The 18,573-nt window shown below is 42.6% G+C and overlaps 1 protein-coding gene across 1 annotated transcript; it reads left to right on the plus strand.

Moving 5' to 3' along the window:
- Positions 1 to 125: 125 nt before the first annotated feature.
- On the plus strand, positions 126 to 17,647 carry KIF24 (kinesin family member 24). The gene is made up of 12 exons (XM_075262402.1): positions 126 to 694; positions 1,934 to 2,123; positions 4,285 to 4,382; positions 5,955 to 6,170; positions 6,866 to 6,953; positions 7,556 to 7,677; positions 8,315 to 8,420; positions 9,362 to 9,433; positions 9,957 to 10,066; positions 12,352 to 14,454; positions 15,261 to 15,354; positions 17,402 to 17,647. The coding sequence occupies exons 1-12, from the start codon at positions 126 to 128 to the stop codon at positions 17,582 to 17,584; spliced, it is 3,951 nt and encodes a 1,316-aa protein (XP_075118503.1). The 3' UTR covers positions 17,585 to 17,647.
- Positions 17,648 to 18,573: the final 926 nt, after the last annotated feature.

Below are 18,573 nucleotides of genomic sequence, written 5' to 3' on the forward strand. Positions count from 1 at the left end.
TGTATAGTGTGATACAATGTGTTGCTTCTCTGAATGGTACCCAACCATTCTGTTTAATTTTTTAATAGTAAAGATGGTTATCTCTTGTTCTACTCCTTCCAGAGCAATAACGTGTGCTCCTGAAGATGTCCTCCTGCCTCCTCGAGTGCCTCTGTGAGGCTGAACTGGAGCAGTATTATCCTCACTTTGTAGCCCTTGGACTTCAGAAAATTGAGGAACTGGCAAAGGTGTCAATGAGGGATTACTCCAAGTTGGGCGTTCACAGCATGGAGGACCGCAAACGCCTCTTCCAGCTGATTAAAATAATTCAGAGTGTGGCAGCTGAGGACATCAGTGACAGCAGGACCCCTCCCCTGCAGCCAGGCTGTGTCTACCTCCAGCCCCCCTACAACAGATCTGCCACCCGAAGACAGCTGCAATTTGACATCTCCTTTGACACAGATAGAAATGCGTTTCCCTCTGCTCCATCCCATCCCATGAAACATCCTTCTCATTTAAGTGAAATATCGCCATCTAGTGGGCAACAAAGCCTCACAATGAAGGGAGAGGAGACTTCCAGCTCATCGGCAGAGGGGTCCTACCTGAAGGTGCTAGGGGGCACAGCAGCGAGCTCAGGAGACAGCGAAGGTCCCATTGTACATAGAGTGATGCATGTGTCTGGGTACAATTATGGCGTGCCACAGACCTATGTACGGTAGGTTTTTATCTTTCGGTGTGTGTTGATTGGGATGGAGGGGAAGGGGCACAAACTTTTGCCTATGGCTATGTAGCCTGTCTCCTATGGCTGGCTTACATGAATCTTACAGGAATCTTTTTGGTGCATGCGCGAATACCTCTGTGATACCAGCTTGTAAGTCTCGCAAGTTAGAAGGATGATGGAAATTTATTTCCATTTTACTTATATATATATATATATATATATATAATTTTTTTTTAATGTAGATTGTGAGCCCCATATAGTATGGAAGGAAATCCACGCAAACATGGGGAGAACATACAAACTCCTTGCAAATGTTGTTCCTGGCGGGATTCAAACCCAGGACTCCAGCACTGCAAGTTATACATTTTATTGATATAAGCGCCAACATATTCTACCGCACGCTACAAATTGTAGGATCCAAGTACAGACAAAAAGAGGCATTACAGGGTAATAGTCTATTCGCACAAAGGGACTGAGGGCCCTGCTCACAAGAGCTTACAATCTATTAGCAAGAGCTTATTATAAGGTATCAAAAATGGTGCAGATGGTATAAAATGTATCAAAGGTGAACAGGTAATGTTTGCTGCAACTCATTAGGCATGTTTCTGTCAATAGACTCCACCTCTAGGAAGATATTTATATATCCCAATGTTATGTGGCAAAAATGGTGTCAAGTTTTAAAAAGGTTTTCTAGTCTTTATTATCCATTGACCTATGGGTCATCAATGGAAGATCAGCAAGGGTCCAACACCCAGGGCACCCCCCGCAGATCAGTTTTGCAGGCCATATGATAACACGTTCTTTGGTCACATGGGCTGTTCGCTGCTAAGTCCTATTCAAACTGATAACACTGGACTGCAATACCAAGCACAGCCATTATACAATGTAGGGCACTGTGCTTGATTTTCTGTAAAGAGGCTGCAGTACTTGTAGGAACTCTGCAGTCTCTTCTAACAGCTGTCCGTGGGTGATCCTGAAAATCAGACCCTTGCAAGGCTTCAATGGGTGACCTATACGTTATGTTTAACCAGTAACCTCCACCCAATGATGGGGCTGCAACACTTGATTTGTCCTTGACACAGCACCCACACCCTGTCATATTGCTCAGTATGCATGGACAAGTTTTCATGTTAAACACCTCTGGTGCCTTACCAGGGTTTTGATCAATGAACCGCCACTGCTTGAAGTGGAAATCCCCTTTAATTATTATTTTTTTTTTTTTTAATTATACAGACCCAGCTGCACAGACAAGGAGGAACCCTGGACCGACAACGACAAAATCCGCGTCTGTGTCCGTAAACGTCCTTTGGGCTTGAGAGAAGAGAGGCGAGGGGAAGTGAGCGTGGTGACCGTAGAAGACAAGGAGACCATTGCAATTTATGAGAGGAAAGAAGCTGTTAACCTAAAAGAATATATTTTGCAGGTATTGATATAGAAACACCTTGATGACTGCCATACAAATATCATGTCTGCTACCTGACTGTCTACAAAGTGAAACGTAAAGGGGTAGGCCATTGGGATAAGACATTCGTGTTATACAGGGATGCCGAGACTCGGCTCCACCAATCTCAGTTTTTTCAATTGGCCATGTCCCAGGGCTGAACGCTTTGTCCTCTTCGTTGTTTATGTTGGTCTGTTTCTTAAGAGTGGTGTAGAGCAGGGGTCAGCAAGCTTCAACACTCCAGCTGCTGTGAAACTACAACTCCCAACATATGCGCCCTTTAACCACTTCCTGGTGCTTTTTAATTACAGGGGTGTTTTTATATCTTGAAATAGTCTGAAGACTTCTTCTCCCTCATCTTCTTTGGTATCTAAGGGACACTATCTCTTAATCCGTTCCACTACATTCATCTAATTTTGGTGTGACCAAGGACCTTGGCGACTACTATAAGCGAATTGATTATTATTTTTGCGACATGAGTTTGCATATTCCAGGATTTCTCCATGGGATGTCCACCTCTACTTCTGTAAACTTCAATAAGACCTGTGATGCTCGGATATACGTGTATATATATATATATATGTATATGTTGTACAGCCATTTGTTAGTAACTTGTATAGGGTACACAATGTGTTATGGTGGAGTACTCACTGTTTATTTATGGCATGATATGTTTATTTTGTAGAGTCTGACGAAGGCCAGATAGGCCGAAAACGTTTATTTATTTATCACCATACATTGTCAAAAATTTGAAAAATAAAAAAGAATCACGAACAGCATCTTGTTTCCCGGTGGGATCCTTTGCATTATATGATACGGGTTGGGACCCTATCCTACCTCAAAGCCACATCCATCACACCTGTTCACATACAACTCCCAACATGCTCCATTCACTTCTTCGGGAGTTGCAAGAACAGCAGGAGCAAGTATGCATGCTGGGAGTTGTAGTTTTCCAACAGCTGAAGTGTCCAAAGCTACCTACCTCTAGTGTAGGGGATTGCAGCTTTGTCTTATTCAGAGGAATGAGACTGGTTACAATGCTCTTGAATAGCACGTGGTTGGGGCATTGGTGTGCAGGAGAAAACTAAATCTGTACTGTGACACTTTATTATCAGGATCTATTGGGGTCTCTGATTGAACCCCCATGATTATAAAGTGATTGCATATCCTAGTATTACTCCAACACTTTATAAATGAGAATGTATTTTTAAAGGGATTCTATCATTAGAATCCCTTTAAGTAAATGCACATCGGAATAACCTTAAGAAAGGCTATTCTTCTCTTGCCTTTCTTTTTCTGATCCGTGCCGCCGTTCCTGAGGAATTTCATTCCTGAGGAATGGGTTTTCAGACAGCATAGGGGGTGTCCTCTGTGCAGTCCGAAAATTCTCCAGCAACGTGTCTGTCTTCTCTGGTCCGCCGCTTCGCCGAGTCATTGGCCGCATCTTCAGCAAAAGTACCGACTGCGCATATCCTTCGGCCATTTTCCTGTGGCCTCTTACACGAGCGCCCATTTGGCCACAGGAAAATGGTTGCTGGAAATGAGCAGTCGGCGCTTTTGACTGAAGATGCAGCCGATGACCGGAGAAGAAGGCGGAGGTGTTGCTGGAGAGTTTTCGGACTGCACAGGGCCTGGTCCCCTGTGCTGAAAGCTCATTTACATATGGAAGAAAGAAGAAATTCCTCAGGAACGGCGGCGCGGATCAGATCAAGAAAGGTAAGAGAATAGACTTTCTTAAGGCTGTTCCGACATGTATTTAGTTAAAAAATGGGATTCTAATGATAGAATCCCTTTAAGTTCTGTGTTTACACAAGCTGTAAGGTTATGCAAAGTCTCCAAACACTGGTCCCTTGGTCTTCTGCCTTAAATTCCTCCCTTGCAAAGTGGCCCTGTGGAGCCCATGACAGAAAGCCAAGACTGAGGCCTGTGTTTTTGGCACAGGTTTGCAGGTGTGATCAGCCTTATATACAATGTGCCGCGGTTTCCGTTGTGAGCATACTCTTACTGTGTCGTAAAGCTAGCCCTGTATACTCCTGCTTGTTGTTTCTCCCATAGCGCACTTCAGGATGAAGCAAAACCCATGTTTGCCTTTCCTAGTCACCTTATCTGTAATCTTTATTGATTTCATGTTTCCTTTTTTCAGCATGTATTTTATTTCGATGAAGTGTTTAGCGAGATGTTCACCAATCAGGACGTGTATAGGAAGACCGCTCACCCGCTTATCCAGCATGTTTTTAATGGGTAGGGAACTTTCTGTCTTTATATGTTCTGCTTTCATTTCTAGCTGGTCATTCATGACATCTTTGGGCTTGTGATGTTTTCTGTGGTTCTGGAATTCCTGTAATTGTGAATGAATGTGGTATGTTAAAGAGGTATTCCCATAACCCTTGTTCACCAACCTGCAGGCTCTGTGCTCTGTTCACTTCCTGGATTTCTCGGCACATTGGTGGGCGGGGTTTCACTTGCTCTGCTATCTGCTATGTTTGCAGTCAGTAATGAGGGATTGGTTGTAAATGCATTACCACAGTATGAAGCTGATGTAGCTGAGCTGGTTTTGAGTCAGCTTGCATTACATACAGAGGTAACGGACTCCTTATCTCAGCCCTTATCAGCCAAATTCAATTAAACCAGAATCAGAAATGCCGGAGCTCTCACCTCCCCCCTCCCCTATCTGAGGAGCTAAGTTAATTGTCAGACAAACAGCTTAGAGCTGCTGCCAAGCACTCAGCCCCTCTCTCCCCCCTGAGAGCAGGCAGCTAGTCACTTGGGAGCTGAGCAGATAATCCCAGTGGCCATAGAAACTGAGTGTAAACCATGAAGTGAATAAATTAAGATAGCGGCCAAACAAAGCAGTTTTGATAAAGCAATGTATTTAGGAAAAGTCTTAAATCCACATAAACTAGCAGTATAGATAGGATGCTTTTCATGGGACAACCCCTTTAATGTCCAGTGGTGATGTAGAGCCAAGGTGGCCGATACATTAGGCAAATATCTAGCGGACCATCGAATATGTAAGGCCTCATGCACATGACAAAGTGTACAGTGTGAGGCTCTACGATTGTCACCGATGCCAGTTACCTGGGTTTGAATGTGGCAAATATTGGGTTCATGGTTTCTTGCACCAACCATGTTCCACATTGTTCCCTTTGCGCCCCATCACCATTTTGCTTTACAGTGCTGAGATGGACACATTTGCCACAAGTCATGCCAGAAAGCTGCCTTGACTTATACCTGAAATCTTTGCCAGTTCCTGACTGAGTTAGACTTCAGTTCACCAGTCTTAAAACTTTCTACCAGTATTAGTCTAATGCAGAGAAATTCAGCTCGTAATTAATATGCAATTGATTCCTCAAGTGCCACTTGTTGCTTTCCCTCTGGTTCATGTGCTTTGGGCTCTTATTTAGACCCCTGTCCCTCCACTATTTGCTCCCTTCCCCTTGTAAAATGATGTCGTCCTTCTAAAACATCTTCTTCTTGTCTCAGCACTGTCTGTAACGCAGTGTAGCGCTTCCAAAGTCCGTCACCTGTGCTCTACAGTCCGCGTATCCGGCTACAGTGATTTTTGGACTTAGAAAAGGATGTCATAAAAGTTTATGTAGGTGTCCCAGTCCATTTGTCCATGTAGTGAATGTCTGGTACCTGTGTTCCCATTTCTGCTACCTGCACCTATACTTAGACAAGAGGGATCCAGTCTCATATATATATATATATATATATATATATATATATATATATATATATATATATATATAAATTTTTTATTTTTTTTTTGCAGATTTACATTATACACATTTTGCTTTTTTTTCTTTCCAGAGGGAATGCCACATGTTTTGCGTATGGTCAGACTGGTGCAGGTAAAACATACACTATGATTGGCAGCTCGAAAAACCCCGGACTCTACGCCCTAGCCGCCAAAGACATCTTTCACCAACTGGAGACAAATCAACAGAAAAAAGACCACTCAGTGTGGATCAGTTTTTATGAGATCTACTGCGGACAGCTCTATGACCTGCTAAATGGAAGGAAAAGGTTGGTTTGATCCAGTTCAGGAGAGGCTGCTACTTCCTGTAATGTCATAATATCCGGAGAACCTATAAATATAATACTTATTCTGGTATCTAATATAAAATAACAACAATACAGCTTTAATGGGGCAACATGGTGGCTCAGTGGTTAGCACTGCAGCCTTGCAGTGCTCGAATCCTGCCAGGAACAACATCTGCAAGGAGTTTGTATGTTCTCCCCGTGTTTGCGTGGATTTCCTCCCATTCTACAAAGATATACTGATAGGAAAAAAAATGTACATTGTGATCCCTATATGGGGCTCCCAATCTACATGGGAGTGGGAGGAAATCCATCCCTTTTAAAGGAATCCTGTGCTCTCTTTGCATTAGGGAACCTCCCATATTAACCAAACTAGATGCTACTAAGAGCATCTCTGGTTATGGAGGATTTGGCAACACTGCGGTGCTGGTTTATTAGTATGGGCCATGTAGTACCAAATTATTGTCCCTCCACAACATGTCGCAGCAATAAGAACTGATTGCTATATGATTGAGTCATACACGGCCAGGTTCCTAGGGAGTAAATAAATCATGCTTTGTGGTTGTGTATGTTTGTAGAGGGTTTGCGTACAAGCTCCATGTCCTGATGTCTGTCTATCATGTATTGATCTTGACCCTATTTAGTGTCACATGATTAAGTATTACATTGTGTTTCCGCAGGCTGTACGCTAGGGAAGACGGGAAGCATGTTGTACAAGTCGTGGGACTGCGAGAAGTTCAAGTTAATAGTGTTGATTTCCTGCTTGAGGTAAGCCGTGCACCTTGTCTTCTGGCTCCACCTGCTCTTTAATCCTTAACTGCTTTATTTCTACATTGCGATCAATACAGATTGTGTGATGTGTTCCTTTGGGCTGTTAAGTATAACGCTATGCTCAAAGATCATAAATTGCCCCTGATCTTGAGGCAGATTCCTCAACACTAGCACCACATTCTGCCCTTAATTGTATTCAATGGAGGCAGAGATCAAAAATGGATGCTGAAAAAAAAAAAAAAAGCCCTTGCTGTGATATCTGTGGCTAATTCATGCACAGAACCTTTGGTGCGAGCCAATTCTCCTTAATAAACCCATTCACCTGAGCCTAAGCTGTGGCAGAAAGCGGAGAGATGGAAAATGGAGAATAATTTGAGGTTGGAAGTCCACCTCCAATTCCTCTTCTTTTCCATTATGTGAATGTACCCTAAGATAAACTTTGGTGTTTGGTATCAGAACCACTGCATTTTACGTGCACACTGTGATGAGATATTAAAAATTAGAAGTTAAAGTCCACTAACTTAAATAGGAATAAAGGTAAAAATAATTAAAAACTAATCAAAAAGAAAAATTACAGTAAGCCGCATTGATCATTGTAGGTGATCTTGAAAGGCAGCAGAGAACGCAGCACCGGCGCCACAGGGGTGAATTCTGATTCGTCACGGTCACATGCTGTCATTCAGATCCAGATCAAAGATGCTGGGAACCGTAAACTTGGAAGGTGAGTTGTATAGCAGTACTAATAAATCGCAACAAACCCATTCTGTGCTGAAATAATTTTTAGTTATAAAATAAAATGTGTGTGTATATGTATGTTTATATATGTGTGTGTGTGTGTGTGTGTGTATATAATATATTTCTTCAGAAATCAGGTTTAGAGCTCTGTTTTCTTGTAAAACTCCAAATCTCCAGTCTCCCATCACGCAACCTTGGGGTAAAGTGATACAATTATGGTTGTCTACAGTTAACATTCTGGGATGATCGCTGCATTGCGATTTATACAGCTCTTATTGAAATTAGACTTTGTTCACACTTCCATTGCACACTGTTGTATTTGACAAGGAGAAAGGCCAGCGCACTGTGTTCTTTTTCCCCATCAATATTACAGACATGGGATATAACCTAGCGGTCAGATTCCTATCAATGTGATATGTCGCCTATCCTAAGGATAGCTCCTCAGTATCACACTTCTGGGTAACTCCTTGAAAGCTGAGATGACTTCCATATTAGGAGGGGCACTCTATAGGGGTTTGGAAGTGTAAGGGCAATTTTTATTTCACATTAGGTTCATATTGGAAGCAATTACAATGCAGCCCAACGTGACTGATTTTTTTTTTTTTTCCGTGTTTCTATTCCAGAATGTCATTCATTGATTTAGCTGGAAGTGAAAGAGCATCCGATGCCCGGGAATCAGATAAACAAACCAAAATAGAGGGAGCGGAGATAAACCAGAGCCTCCTAGCAGTAAGTGTGCATCTGAAACATAAGGTTTATTGTCATTGTATGGATCTATACAACATTGCATGCAGGTAATACCATCATTAAAGGGGTTGTCTGGGACTATCCTATTGAGCTCCACCACTACTTCTTGGGCAGTGGCATTGCATCACATGGCCTGCATGTCTGCTCCATTCTAATAAATGGGGCTGAGCTGTAGTACCAGGCACATTCACTATAAAATGTACTTGGTAAGTAGTGAACAGGCTATAGAACTCAATATCACAGTAGCGGACAACCAAACTCTGTTGTCAGCTGTATACTGAGAGCAATGAACGGCTGCAGCAGTCCTGTGAAGTCAGTGAAGCTGACAGGTGACCTACGTCAAAATGGAAGGGAAGATGGAGTCAAGTATAAATGCATTTTTATTTTTTACACCATCCCTTCTGCCTGCACATGTTCGTGTTTTTTTTTTTTTTTTTTTTTTTTTTTTTTAAATATACCCAGCATATCAATCCCTGCGGATCACATAGTTTAGGGTCACTGGAATCAAATTGTATTTTCCTCATGTGATTCACTGCATATTGTGTTATATTTGTTTGCAAATGAGCTCTTTGAAGCCGTGAGGGCGATATCTAAGCAGTAGAAGCATGATTCATAGGGTCAAACACTAGTGCTGCGATAATTTGTTGGGTTCTGGTGGCAGACTCCCTTTAAATTTGTGATTTTTTTTTTTTTTTTTTGATTTTTTTTTTTTGGTCTTTGACATTTAAATAAAAAAAAAAAAAAAAAGTTTAAAGCGTACATCCAGTTATTCTAAATTTGTCCTAAATAAGTAGTGCATTTAAATATAAGAAGCTTTGTAATATATTTTATTAAGGAGATCTCTTTCGTTCTCCACTTGTTAAGCTGTTCTCCTTCTCCGTCTCAGACTTTCTTCTACATAATGGTCTCTGTCTTTTTCTCAGTTGAAGGAGTGTATACGTGCCCTGGATCAAGAGCAGGCCCATACACCTTTTAGACAAAGCAAACTGACCCAGGTAGGAACAAACTCCAGAGTACAACCTACAGCAAGAGATCTGCTCAACATACTTTGTCTCTACTAAGTTCTCCATATGTTGTCACAGGATTCATCACAGGATGTGACATCACTTAACCTTTAAAAGAGGAGAATCTCCTCTTTTAAAATGATACCAAGAACTTGATGATAGAACTTACAGTTTTGGAGCGATTCACTGTTGAAAAACGCTACTTGGCATTGAGATCCAACTGCAGATCTTAATTCCTGACAGCGTTTCAACAGTGAATCGCTCCAGAACTGCAAGTTCTATCATCAAGTTCTTGGTATCATTTCAAAGAGGAGATTCTAATTGTAAGAGCATCGTCCCACATTAGTAAAGCCTAGAATGACCTCTAAATATATAACCTCTGCATATGGTGGAACAGAGAAATGACTGTAAAGTTTAGTTTTTGATCTGTATTGAGTGTTCTTCCACTACATGATGTTTGTCATGAGATCTTTTACAATGAGACCAGTCAGAATTTCTGGTGTCTTATCTATAGGTGCTGAAAGATTCCTTTATTGGAAACTCAAAGACCTGCATGATCGCCAATATATCCCCAAGTCATATTGCAACAGAGCACACGCTGAACACACTGCGCTATGCAGACAGGTTAGTAATGATGTGCTGTAGAGAAAAATAAGCTACGTTTTGATTCTTCTAGAAAAATTATATCAACTGCAGAAACTGCTATTCCTATTAGCCTGCGGCCAGCCCAATACATATCAATGAAAAGAGACACCTGGACTGAGTCTACAAGTTTCTTAAAGGATTTTTCCGGCTCCTAATACGGAGGCCCGACACCAGACGGGGCAAATGTGGTGTTCCAGCAGCCTCTGGGCACTGGGAGCGGATGCGGTTTGATGCCAATAACAGTGGTTGCCAAATTGCATGTTGCTCAGGTCCATGCGGCACACTTGTTGTGTTGTTATGGCCAGTAGAGAATTTATGTAGTAGATGGTGGTGAATTGATGGCATTCGGGTATCTTTTTCTAAAGTGTGTGTCTGTAGGCTAAAGCTGAATTTTACATATTTGCCTGCCGTTTCAATTTATTCCCTTCTCTTCATTTACCGCTATATCTATAGGATATGCCTTAAAGGGATTCTACCATTAAAACTTTTTTTTTTGTGTGGACAAGACGTCAGAATAGCCTTTAGAAAGGCTATTTGTCTCTTACCTTTAGACGTGGTCTCCGCTGCGCCGTTCCTCAGAAATATCGTTTTTTTTTTATCGGTATGCAAATGAGTTCTCTTGCAGCGATGAGGGCGTCTCCACCGCTGCCAGGGAAGGGTCTCCAAGCGCCGCCGCCGCCTCCTTCGTCTGCCGCGTCATGTTCAATGTCTTCTTTCGGCGCAGGCTCGTAACCTAACACACTGCACAGGCCACGGGAAAATGGCTGCTAACAATACTGTGCAAGCGGCCATTTTCCCGTGACCTGCGCAGTCTGCTCTACTCTGCTAGAAGTTACCAGCCTGCGCCGGAAGACATTGAAGATGACGTGGTGGACGAATAAGGAGGTGTGGTTTGGAGACACTTCTCTGGCAGCGGTGGGGCCGCCCCCATCGCTGCGGGAGAACTCATTTGCATACCGATAAGAACCGGTATTTCTAAGGAACGGCGCAGCGGAGACCACGTCTAAAGGTAAGAGACGAATAGCTTTTCCAAACGCTATTCCGACGTCTTATCCACAAAAAAAAAAGTTTTAATGGTAGAATCCCTTTAAATGCCTGATAGATGTAGACTTGAGAGTGGGGAATCTGTTTACTGCTGCAGCACATGCACTACTTTCTCCATTCACTTATGTGGGACTTGTACAGGAACATTACCAAGGCTGCCTTAAGACTATGCACGCATCTGCAGCCATTATTTATTCCTTCAAACAATATAGTTAAAACAAAAAATCAGCATCTTCACAAATATCCAAGATTATATATCCTAGTTTTTGCATCTGCAGTTACTATTCAGATCTATAGGTCTCCAGGGTTGCAGACGGCAAACAAACCTTGTGTAGTCTGATCCTGTGTAACGCTGGCCATACACATGACCTATACAGATGTTGGGGATAATGTTCCTCCTTAAGGAGAAATCACCTATTAGGTGTATGGAGACTTATACAGCCATAGTCGCTCCACTGCAAGGGAACATTGGAGGAATATGCAAATCTGTCTATAGAGGGCAGCCTAACAGAGGCACTGCCTCCCTAGTTACATCTGGGGAGACAGATTTGCATATTCCTATTCTACAGATGTAGCAGAGTTAATCCGAACATTGCTGCTGCAGTGAGTTATCTTTATCACAGAAGATGGGAAAAATAAAAGTTATTTTTCCCATATAAAAGTTAGACTTCTCACTGGTTTTTGTTGTCTTCTGTGATCCGATATCACACTGCAGCAGTTTATACAATTCTAAAAGTATGGGTGAACTCTGCTACATCTGTATGTCAGCCGAACCTGCCACATGTAGCAGGACTGAGCAGCCATTTAATGTGCATGGAAACCTGATCCCTTTGTTCTTAGAGAGAGAAGACTGTCAAGTGTCTGGCACAGGTTTCCTTTCCCCATTTAGAATGGCTGAGCGTTCATGTGTATGGGGATGTCGGGAGAGATAGCTGTCAGCTGTTACATGTATTTGTGACAGCTTTCTAGTATGTGTGGCCAGCTTGGCTTCCAGGCAGCAGGAGTGAAGCAGATGGAAAATAGGTGCCATGATCACACTACGCAAAAGTCTGAAGTCTGCAACCAGACATAGGTCTATGTATTTTCAGTCAAGACTTGCTTCATCTTTTTGTTTTGGAGAAGTAAAATCCGTATATAGTCTGTCTTGGTAAAATGTAATTTTATGCATACTAGTGTATAGTGTAGGTACTAACACCTAAAATGTGAATGTTGTTTTCTAGAGTGAAAGAACTGAAAAAAGGAATGAAGTACGCGACATCCTGCAACAATCGCGGCAAAGCTGCTACATGTCTTTCTCCAAAACGTGTTCAGAATTCTTCATCTGTCTCGGGTGAAAAAATATCGCCAAAAAAAGTAAAACTCGGGGGTTCCTCCCCTACCATGGTTAAGCACAAGTCCTGTCCATCTGTTTTCCATCCATCCAATGTCCCCATGTCGTCCACTCCAAAAATCTGCACAAAGCAAAGTACAGGGGGTAGAGGCTGCCCAACCCAAGCCTGGCTAAACCATACTACTCCTGTCAAGGGCACAATAAAGACCAGCAGAAAGAAGAATGAAAGCCATGATAAGATCTCTACCCCAAGGAATCCTCACAGCGTGAAGCCAGACATGGAGACCGAACCAAAAGAAGATCGTAGTCGACAGAGAGTCCAAGCCGTGCAGCCTGTACAAAAGCAAATAGTCTCCCGAACTGGGATGTTTACTGACCTGACGGGAAGATCGTGGGATGCTAATGATGTCCCCGCTTGTAGGAAGCCTGGTGTTGGGTATAGAGAGCTTATAGAGCAGAAAGAAAGAGAAGAACACTTGAAGTACTATCACCAGCAGATTCAGCACCCTCCCATCCTTCTTCAGAAGCTTCACTACCAACCACTTGAAAAAATTTTGGACCAGTATAAACCCCAAGAGGTCACAGTGGGTCATGTCCGAAGCTCTGCACAACGTGAAGGAACTCCAGAAGACCCCGATGACAGCGACTTTAGCGAAGACTCATTTTCATTTACTTCCAACCAAAAGAAAGGAAGAAAAGAAGAGTTGGTCCGAGAGAGGCTTTCTTTCTTTCTTCACCAGAGTTCGCCAAGCCTAGAGATCAAGAAGGTGCCGGCGATGGGGCAAGGACTACAATATTCTTTCTCTGAATCGAAGGAGAAAAAAAGTACCTTAAGTAGTAAATGTGGTTGTGGGTTGTCAGACAGAAAGAGAGTGGAAAATGCTGACCGCAATGTATGGAGTCCTGAAGAAGAGTCCACTAATACTCAAGACACCTCCAATATCAACAGTACTCCAGAAAAGCCATATTCTTCTCAGGAAGACTTAGAAGACCAGATAAAGATAAACGATTCACCTTTGTTTCGCAAGTCAAGTAGTGATTTTAATCCATTACAAGAAAGATGTAGTCGGACTGTGCCATTAAATGGTTCTCCAGCGACAGGTTCGGCGTTGCTTGAAGGAAGGAGTCCAACCATAAATACCTCATGTGAGTCGGCAATGATGGCTCCCCTCACTGTGTCGCTGTTGAAGGATAACTGGTCATTGGAGATGATGCATAATCTCGAACCTCATGAACTCTCCGGAGTTCATGGAGAACCAAATAGTGCAAATTCAGATAAAGCCTTAAGTGTGGAGGATCAGTCTATTGAGAAGAACCTGTCCAATTTGGTCAAAAAAATGCTTCGATATAATGACAGCTTACGTTTAGAGAACTCCCAAAGCAGAGGCAAGGACTGGTTCCTCGACAGCACCTATGAGTCCAAGCCTAGTTCTGCGGGTTCTCCACATTTAGCTGAAAAAATCTCTGCAAGCCCTGCCCGGATTGGACAGTCACCAGCCTCGGCCAAAAATGACTCCTTAGGTATAAATAATTCATTTTTAGAGCTTTCCAATCCTAAATGTAGAGATCAGGTTAGCCAGTATTACGATGCAGATACCGAGGACAGCGGTACAAATATCAAATCTCATGGTATACAGACTCCATGTCTGACATTTGGTAAGAGGAAATCAGAAGATCCTGGTGGAGCTGCCAAAGACCGTGACGACAATAAGGTCTCAGACTCCTCATCGAGCAATGTCAGCCCTGGTCCCCTTCAGTCTCGTTTGCAGGACTCTGAAGACTCCATTAACCTGCCTTTAAGAGACAGCGAGTTAGAGCAACTTAAAAATAAACTTATCAACTGTATATTTGGCCACTGCGGTGCCAAGGAGAACCAGATATCAAAATGTGCCCTCATCAGAGATGACCTGAGCCCAAGAACATCGACCTCAAGTAGCCCCTTACAGTCGTCCCTTATGACAAGTCCACAAATGAAGACTCTCGAGAAGGCTCGGTAAGTAGAGTCAGTGGGGTAACTCGTAAGACATCTTATATCGCTGTGTTAGATCAAATGGGTTCTATCTCCACACAACCTATTTTTTGGAAAATCGATCTTGAAAGTTATAATTTATTTTACCGTACATAAGTAACGAAAGTAATTATAGGACAAGTTGTTTTTTTTTTTTTGTTTTGTTTTTTTTTCATCTAAATGGTTTCTACTTTAATATAAGCAATGACTTTTGGAGATAGAACCTTATTGTTTCAGAAAATGTCAATTGTCGTCACTTTTAGGCTGGTGTCCGACAGCTAGTGTCCGTAGCTAATGTCCGCACAAGATTTTAGCATCGGACACTAGCTGGGTCCATTTACAATTTCCATAATTCTAAGTGGGACATCATGTAGTGTCCTTTAGGGTCTGTGTGTGTCTTTAAGTGTCTGTTTACAACCATGTCCGATTTTTCAAGCGGACAGCAAATTCCTACATGTACAACAGAATCCTTCCGCCAAAGCGGATTTCTGAATCTGCTGAAACCATTTTGCATTCACATTCTCTCCGTGAATATCACAGATAATTCTATACCGCTCAAACCGCATGTAGAGTAATATACAAAAAACCTCATGCCACAAAGTCATTTTTGACAAAATGTGGTGATGGAACCTTCTTGATCTAACACCGCAATATAACGGTTTCCACGAGTGGATATATGCAATAGGTCGTAGGGTTAATCTGTATTCACCACGGATGGCATACGATCCTAGATTTCGCCACAGATCATCACCAGCCCTCGTATTAATCCTTTCTTGACTCTTTCTTTTCAGGCAGGTTGTCATTCAAGCACATAGCAAACAGCTCAGTGAGATGTCGGCTCTGAGTTCACAGGAAGAAATGCTGCTAAATCACACGTCCAATTTAGTAAGTGTATTCTTCATACCTTGTAATAAAATGTGAGAGAAGAATGTCCATGGATATGCAAGGATACACTATATAGTGTGTGTGTGTATGTATGTATATATATATATATATATATATATATATATATATATATATATATATATATATATATATATATATGAGAGACACGCATTTATGTATATTGTACAGACACAGAACTCTGCTCTATGTTCTCAAAGGGATCCTATCATTGGATTCCCTTTTTTTTCCTGACTAACACATAGGAATAGCCTTAAGAAAGATGTCTTCTCTGCACCGCTGTTCAGTAGAAATCCGAGTTTTCTTTGGTATGCAAATGAGTTCTCTTGCAGCACTGGGGGCGTCCCCGATGCTGTGAGAGAACTCTTCAGCGCTGCCTCCATCTTCTGAATGACCTCTCCCTGTGTCATCTTCTGTCAGGCTCTGCCATCGAGCCTCGGGCAGAGCTGACTTCACATGCCACGGCCATAAGAAAATGGCCGCTCACACAGTAAACTGGTGTAAGCGGTCATTTTCTTGTGGCGACTTACACAGTAAGCTAGTGACCGTGGGCATGTGCAGTTGGCTCTGCCAGGGCCCGATGGTAGAGCCAATGGAAGAAGACACAGGGAGAGGCCGTTCAAGAAGAAGATGGAGGCAGCGCTGGAGAGTTCTCTCGCAGCATTGTGGACTCCCCCAGTGCTGTTTGAACGCTGGGGCCCGCCGCCAGTGCTGCGAGTGAACTCGTTTGCATACCGAAGAAAACCCAGTTTTCTACCGAACGGTGACGCGGAGAAGACGTCTAACGGTAGGAGAAGAATAGCCTTTCTTTAAAAAAAAAAAAAAAATACACTGCAGAAAACCTTCCCCCAAAATGTTGGCTTTTTTCTCTGCACTTTTGCCTTCTGCCATGGGTTTATAGGGAAAATGCAGTTTTCACAGGTAAAATTAACATGCTGCGTTTTTGAAAAACACTATTTTCCCGCTGTATTTTTATTTATTTTTTTCCCTGCAATGTTGTGATGAGATAAAATAAAATCTCATTCACTTTTGCTTCAGCTGAAACTGCCGTTCCAAGAAATAACACTTGATAGTACATGTTTGATCTCCAGGGAAATTCTGCCTGTGAATTCCCAATGCGACGAATGGCATGTGGAAAACTATCGCCTGGCCAGCATGGAATTGTTATAGAATTTACACAATCATTTCGCAACCTTTTTAGGTCATTCAAACCTGGTAAAGTGGATGCGGCTAGCCTATCGAGTGGTCGTACAGCACATTTATCCAATGTGACTTATTAAAAAGTCCCATTCTCATTGCAGTAAAGGGGTGCTACGGAAAGTGGAGCAACCTCTAAGGACACAAGTGTTAGGCTTTAAAGGGATGTGGCATTATATGGACAGGATAGGGGATAAGTGTCTGGTTGCTGGGGTCTGAAACCTGAACCTGGCAGCCAGACCCCAAGTGATATAACAGGACAACCCCTATAAGGATATGCCATGTGACATTTGACCACTTTGATGCAACTTATAGCGACAGGCATTCCAGAAAAACTGACTTTAAAGGGATCCTATCATTAAAAAGCAATTTTTTTGTGACTAACGCATAGGAATAGCCTTAAGAATACTTCTAGGCCTCGGGCAGAGCCAACTGCACATGCCCATAGGCCACAAGAAAATGACCACTTGCTTACTGTATAAGCGGCCATTTTTCTTGTGACCGCAGGCTCTGCCCAAGGCCTAGAAGTTTGACCCCTCAGTGCCGGAAAAAGACACGTGAAGAACCCATTCCTGAAGAAGATGGAGGCAGTGCTGGAGATTTCTCTCGCAGCATTGGGGACGCCCCCAGTGCTGCGAGAAAACTCATTTGCATACCGAAGAAAACCTGGATTTCTACTGAACGGCAGCGCGGAGAAGACCTCTAAAGGTAGGAGAAGAATAGCCTTTCTTAAGGCTATTCCGATGCGTCACAAAAAATTGCTTTTTAATGATTGAATCCCTTTAACGATTGTCCTCATGATAAATCTCCAACAATATCTTCTTGTCTACAGGATTTTCCAGAATACGTGAAGAAGCTGGATGAGATCCTGTCCCTAAAGTGTAAGCACATAGAGAGCCTGAGATCTCAGCTGCAGAGGTTCCTGGATCACAAACCGGCAGAATCGCCAACTCTGCCGCCCTCCGCCCCGGAGAGAAAACCACAAAAGATGGACGACTGTGTCTGCTGCTCTTAACCTGATGCTCAGCACGACAATACAGGAGCCTGAACCCCAAAGTCCAGCCCATACTATAGATGTGGATATGGAGGAGGAGGTGGAGTAATAAGCGGATTGCTTCATCCTCATGATAAAGAAACTTTCACTTTTACACAACTGGATCAGAGCATAGTGACCGAAGAAAAGAGAAAAACAGAAAATATACTGAAATAATTTTTGGGGAAAGAATAAAAGAAATGTATTAATATATAATTTTTTATTTTAATCATGCAGAGGAGACCATGGAAATCCTTCCCTATGTTCCTGTTCTGAACTGAAGTGCTCAAGATTTCTCCATTTTTATGAAATAAGCCACATGACATATCCAGGATTGTGATAGTGGATGAAAACATGAATATCGTAATGCAATACAACAAACGCCTTTAATCCACCAGTGCCTGGACCTCACCGCACTCACAGATATTCTGAATTATTAGAAGAACATAGAAAAGTCTATAAAATCTCCCCAGCAGAGGTTGCAGTAAAGTCTCTACAGATGCAGTGATACTGGTATGGACATGTGTTGTGAAGAGATGCATTATGGGAGATGTAGTTTTCTGCTTGTCGTGTCTCCTGACACTAGTAGTTTCCATAAAGTGATTCACTGAGGTACCACTCCCATGGAGGCTCACAGAGGTCTAGGTCTCGATGGTTACAAGCTCGGAGGGATTGAGGAGGGTGGAGGACTGGATTTAGTCACTGAAGCATCTTGGATCTATGGTGCTATAAATTCAGGTCATTATGGATGTATTCTGGCTACCTGAATGCAGGAATATTACTGTATTTCTCTATTAAGGAGGAGCTCTGCCTCAGTGAAGGCGGGGGGTATGTCACCTCACAGATAGGTGTCAGGAGCTGCTGGAGAGGAGCCTGGAAAATGAATCCTTAGGCTCCTAAATAGAGCAATGGCCTGGTCCCTAAACCCCAGCAGCAGCACATGCTAGTGGTTTAGGGCCCCCGAACTTTGT

The sequence above is a fragment of the Leptodactylus fuscus genome, chromosome 1, assembly GCF_031893055.1.
Source record: "Leptodactylus fuscus isolate aLepFus1 chromosome 1, aLepFus1.hap2, whole genome shotgun sequence".
In the NCBI taxonomy this organism is placed as follows: domain Eukaryota; kingdom Metazoa; phylum Chordata; class Amphibia; order Anura; family Leptodactylidae; genus Leptodactylus; species Leptodactylus fuscus.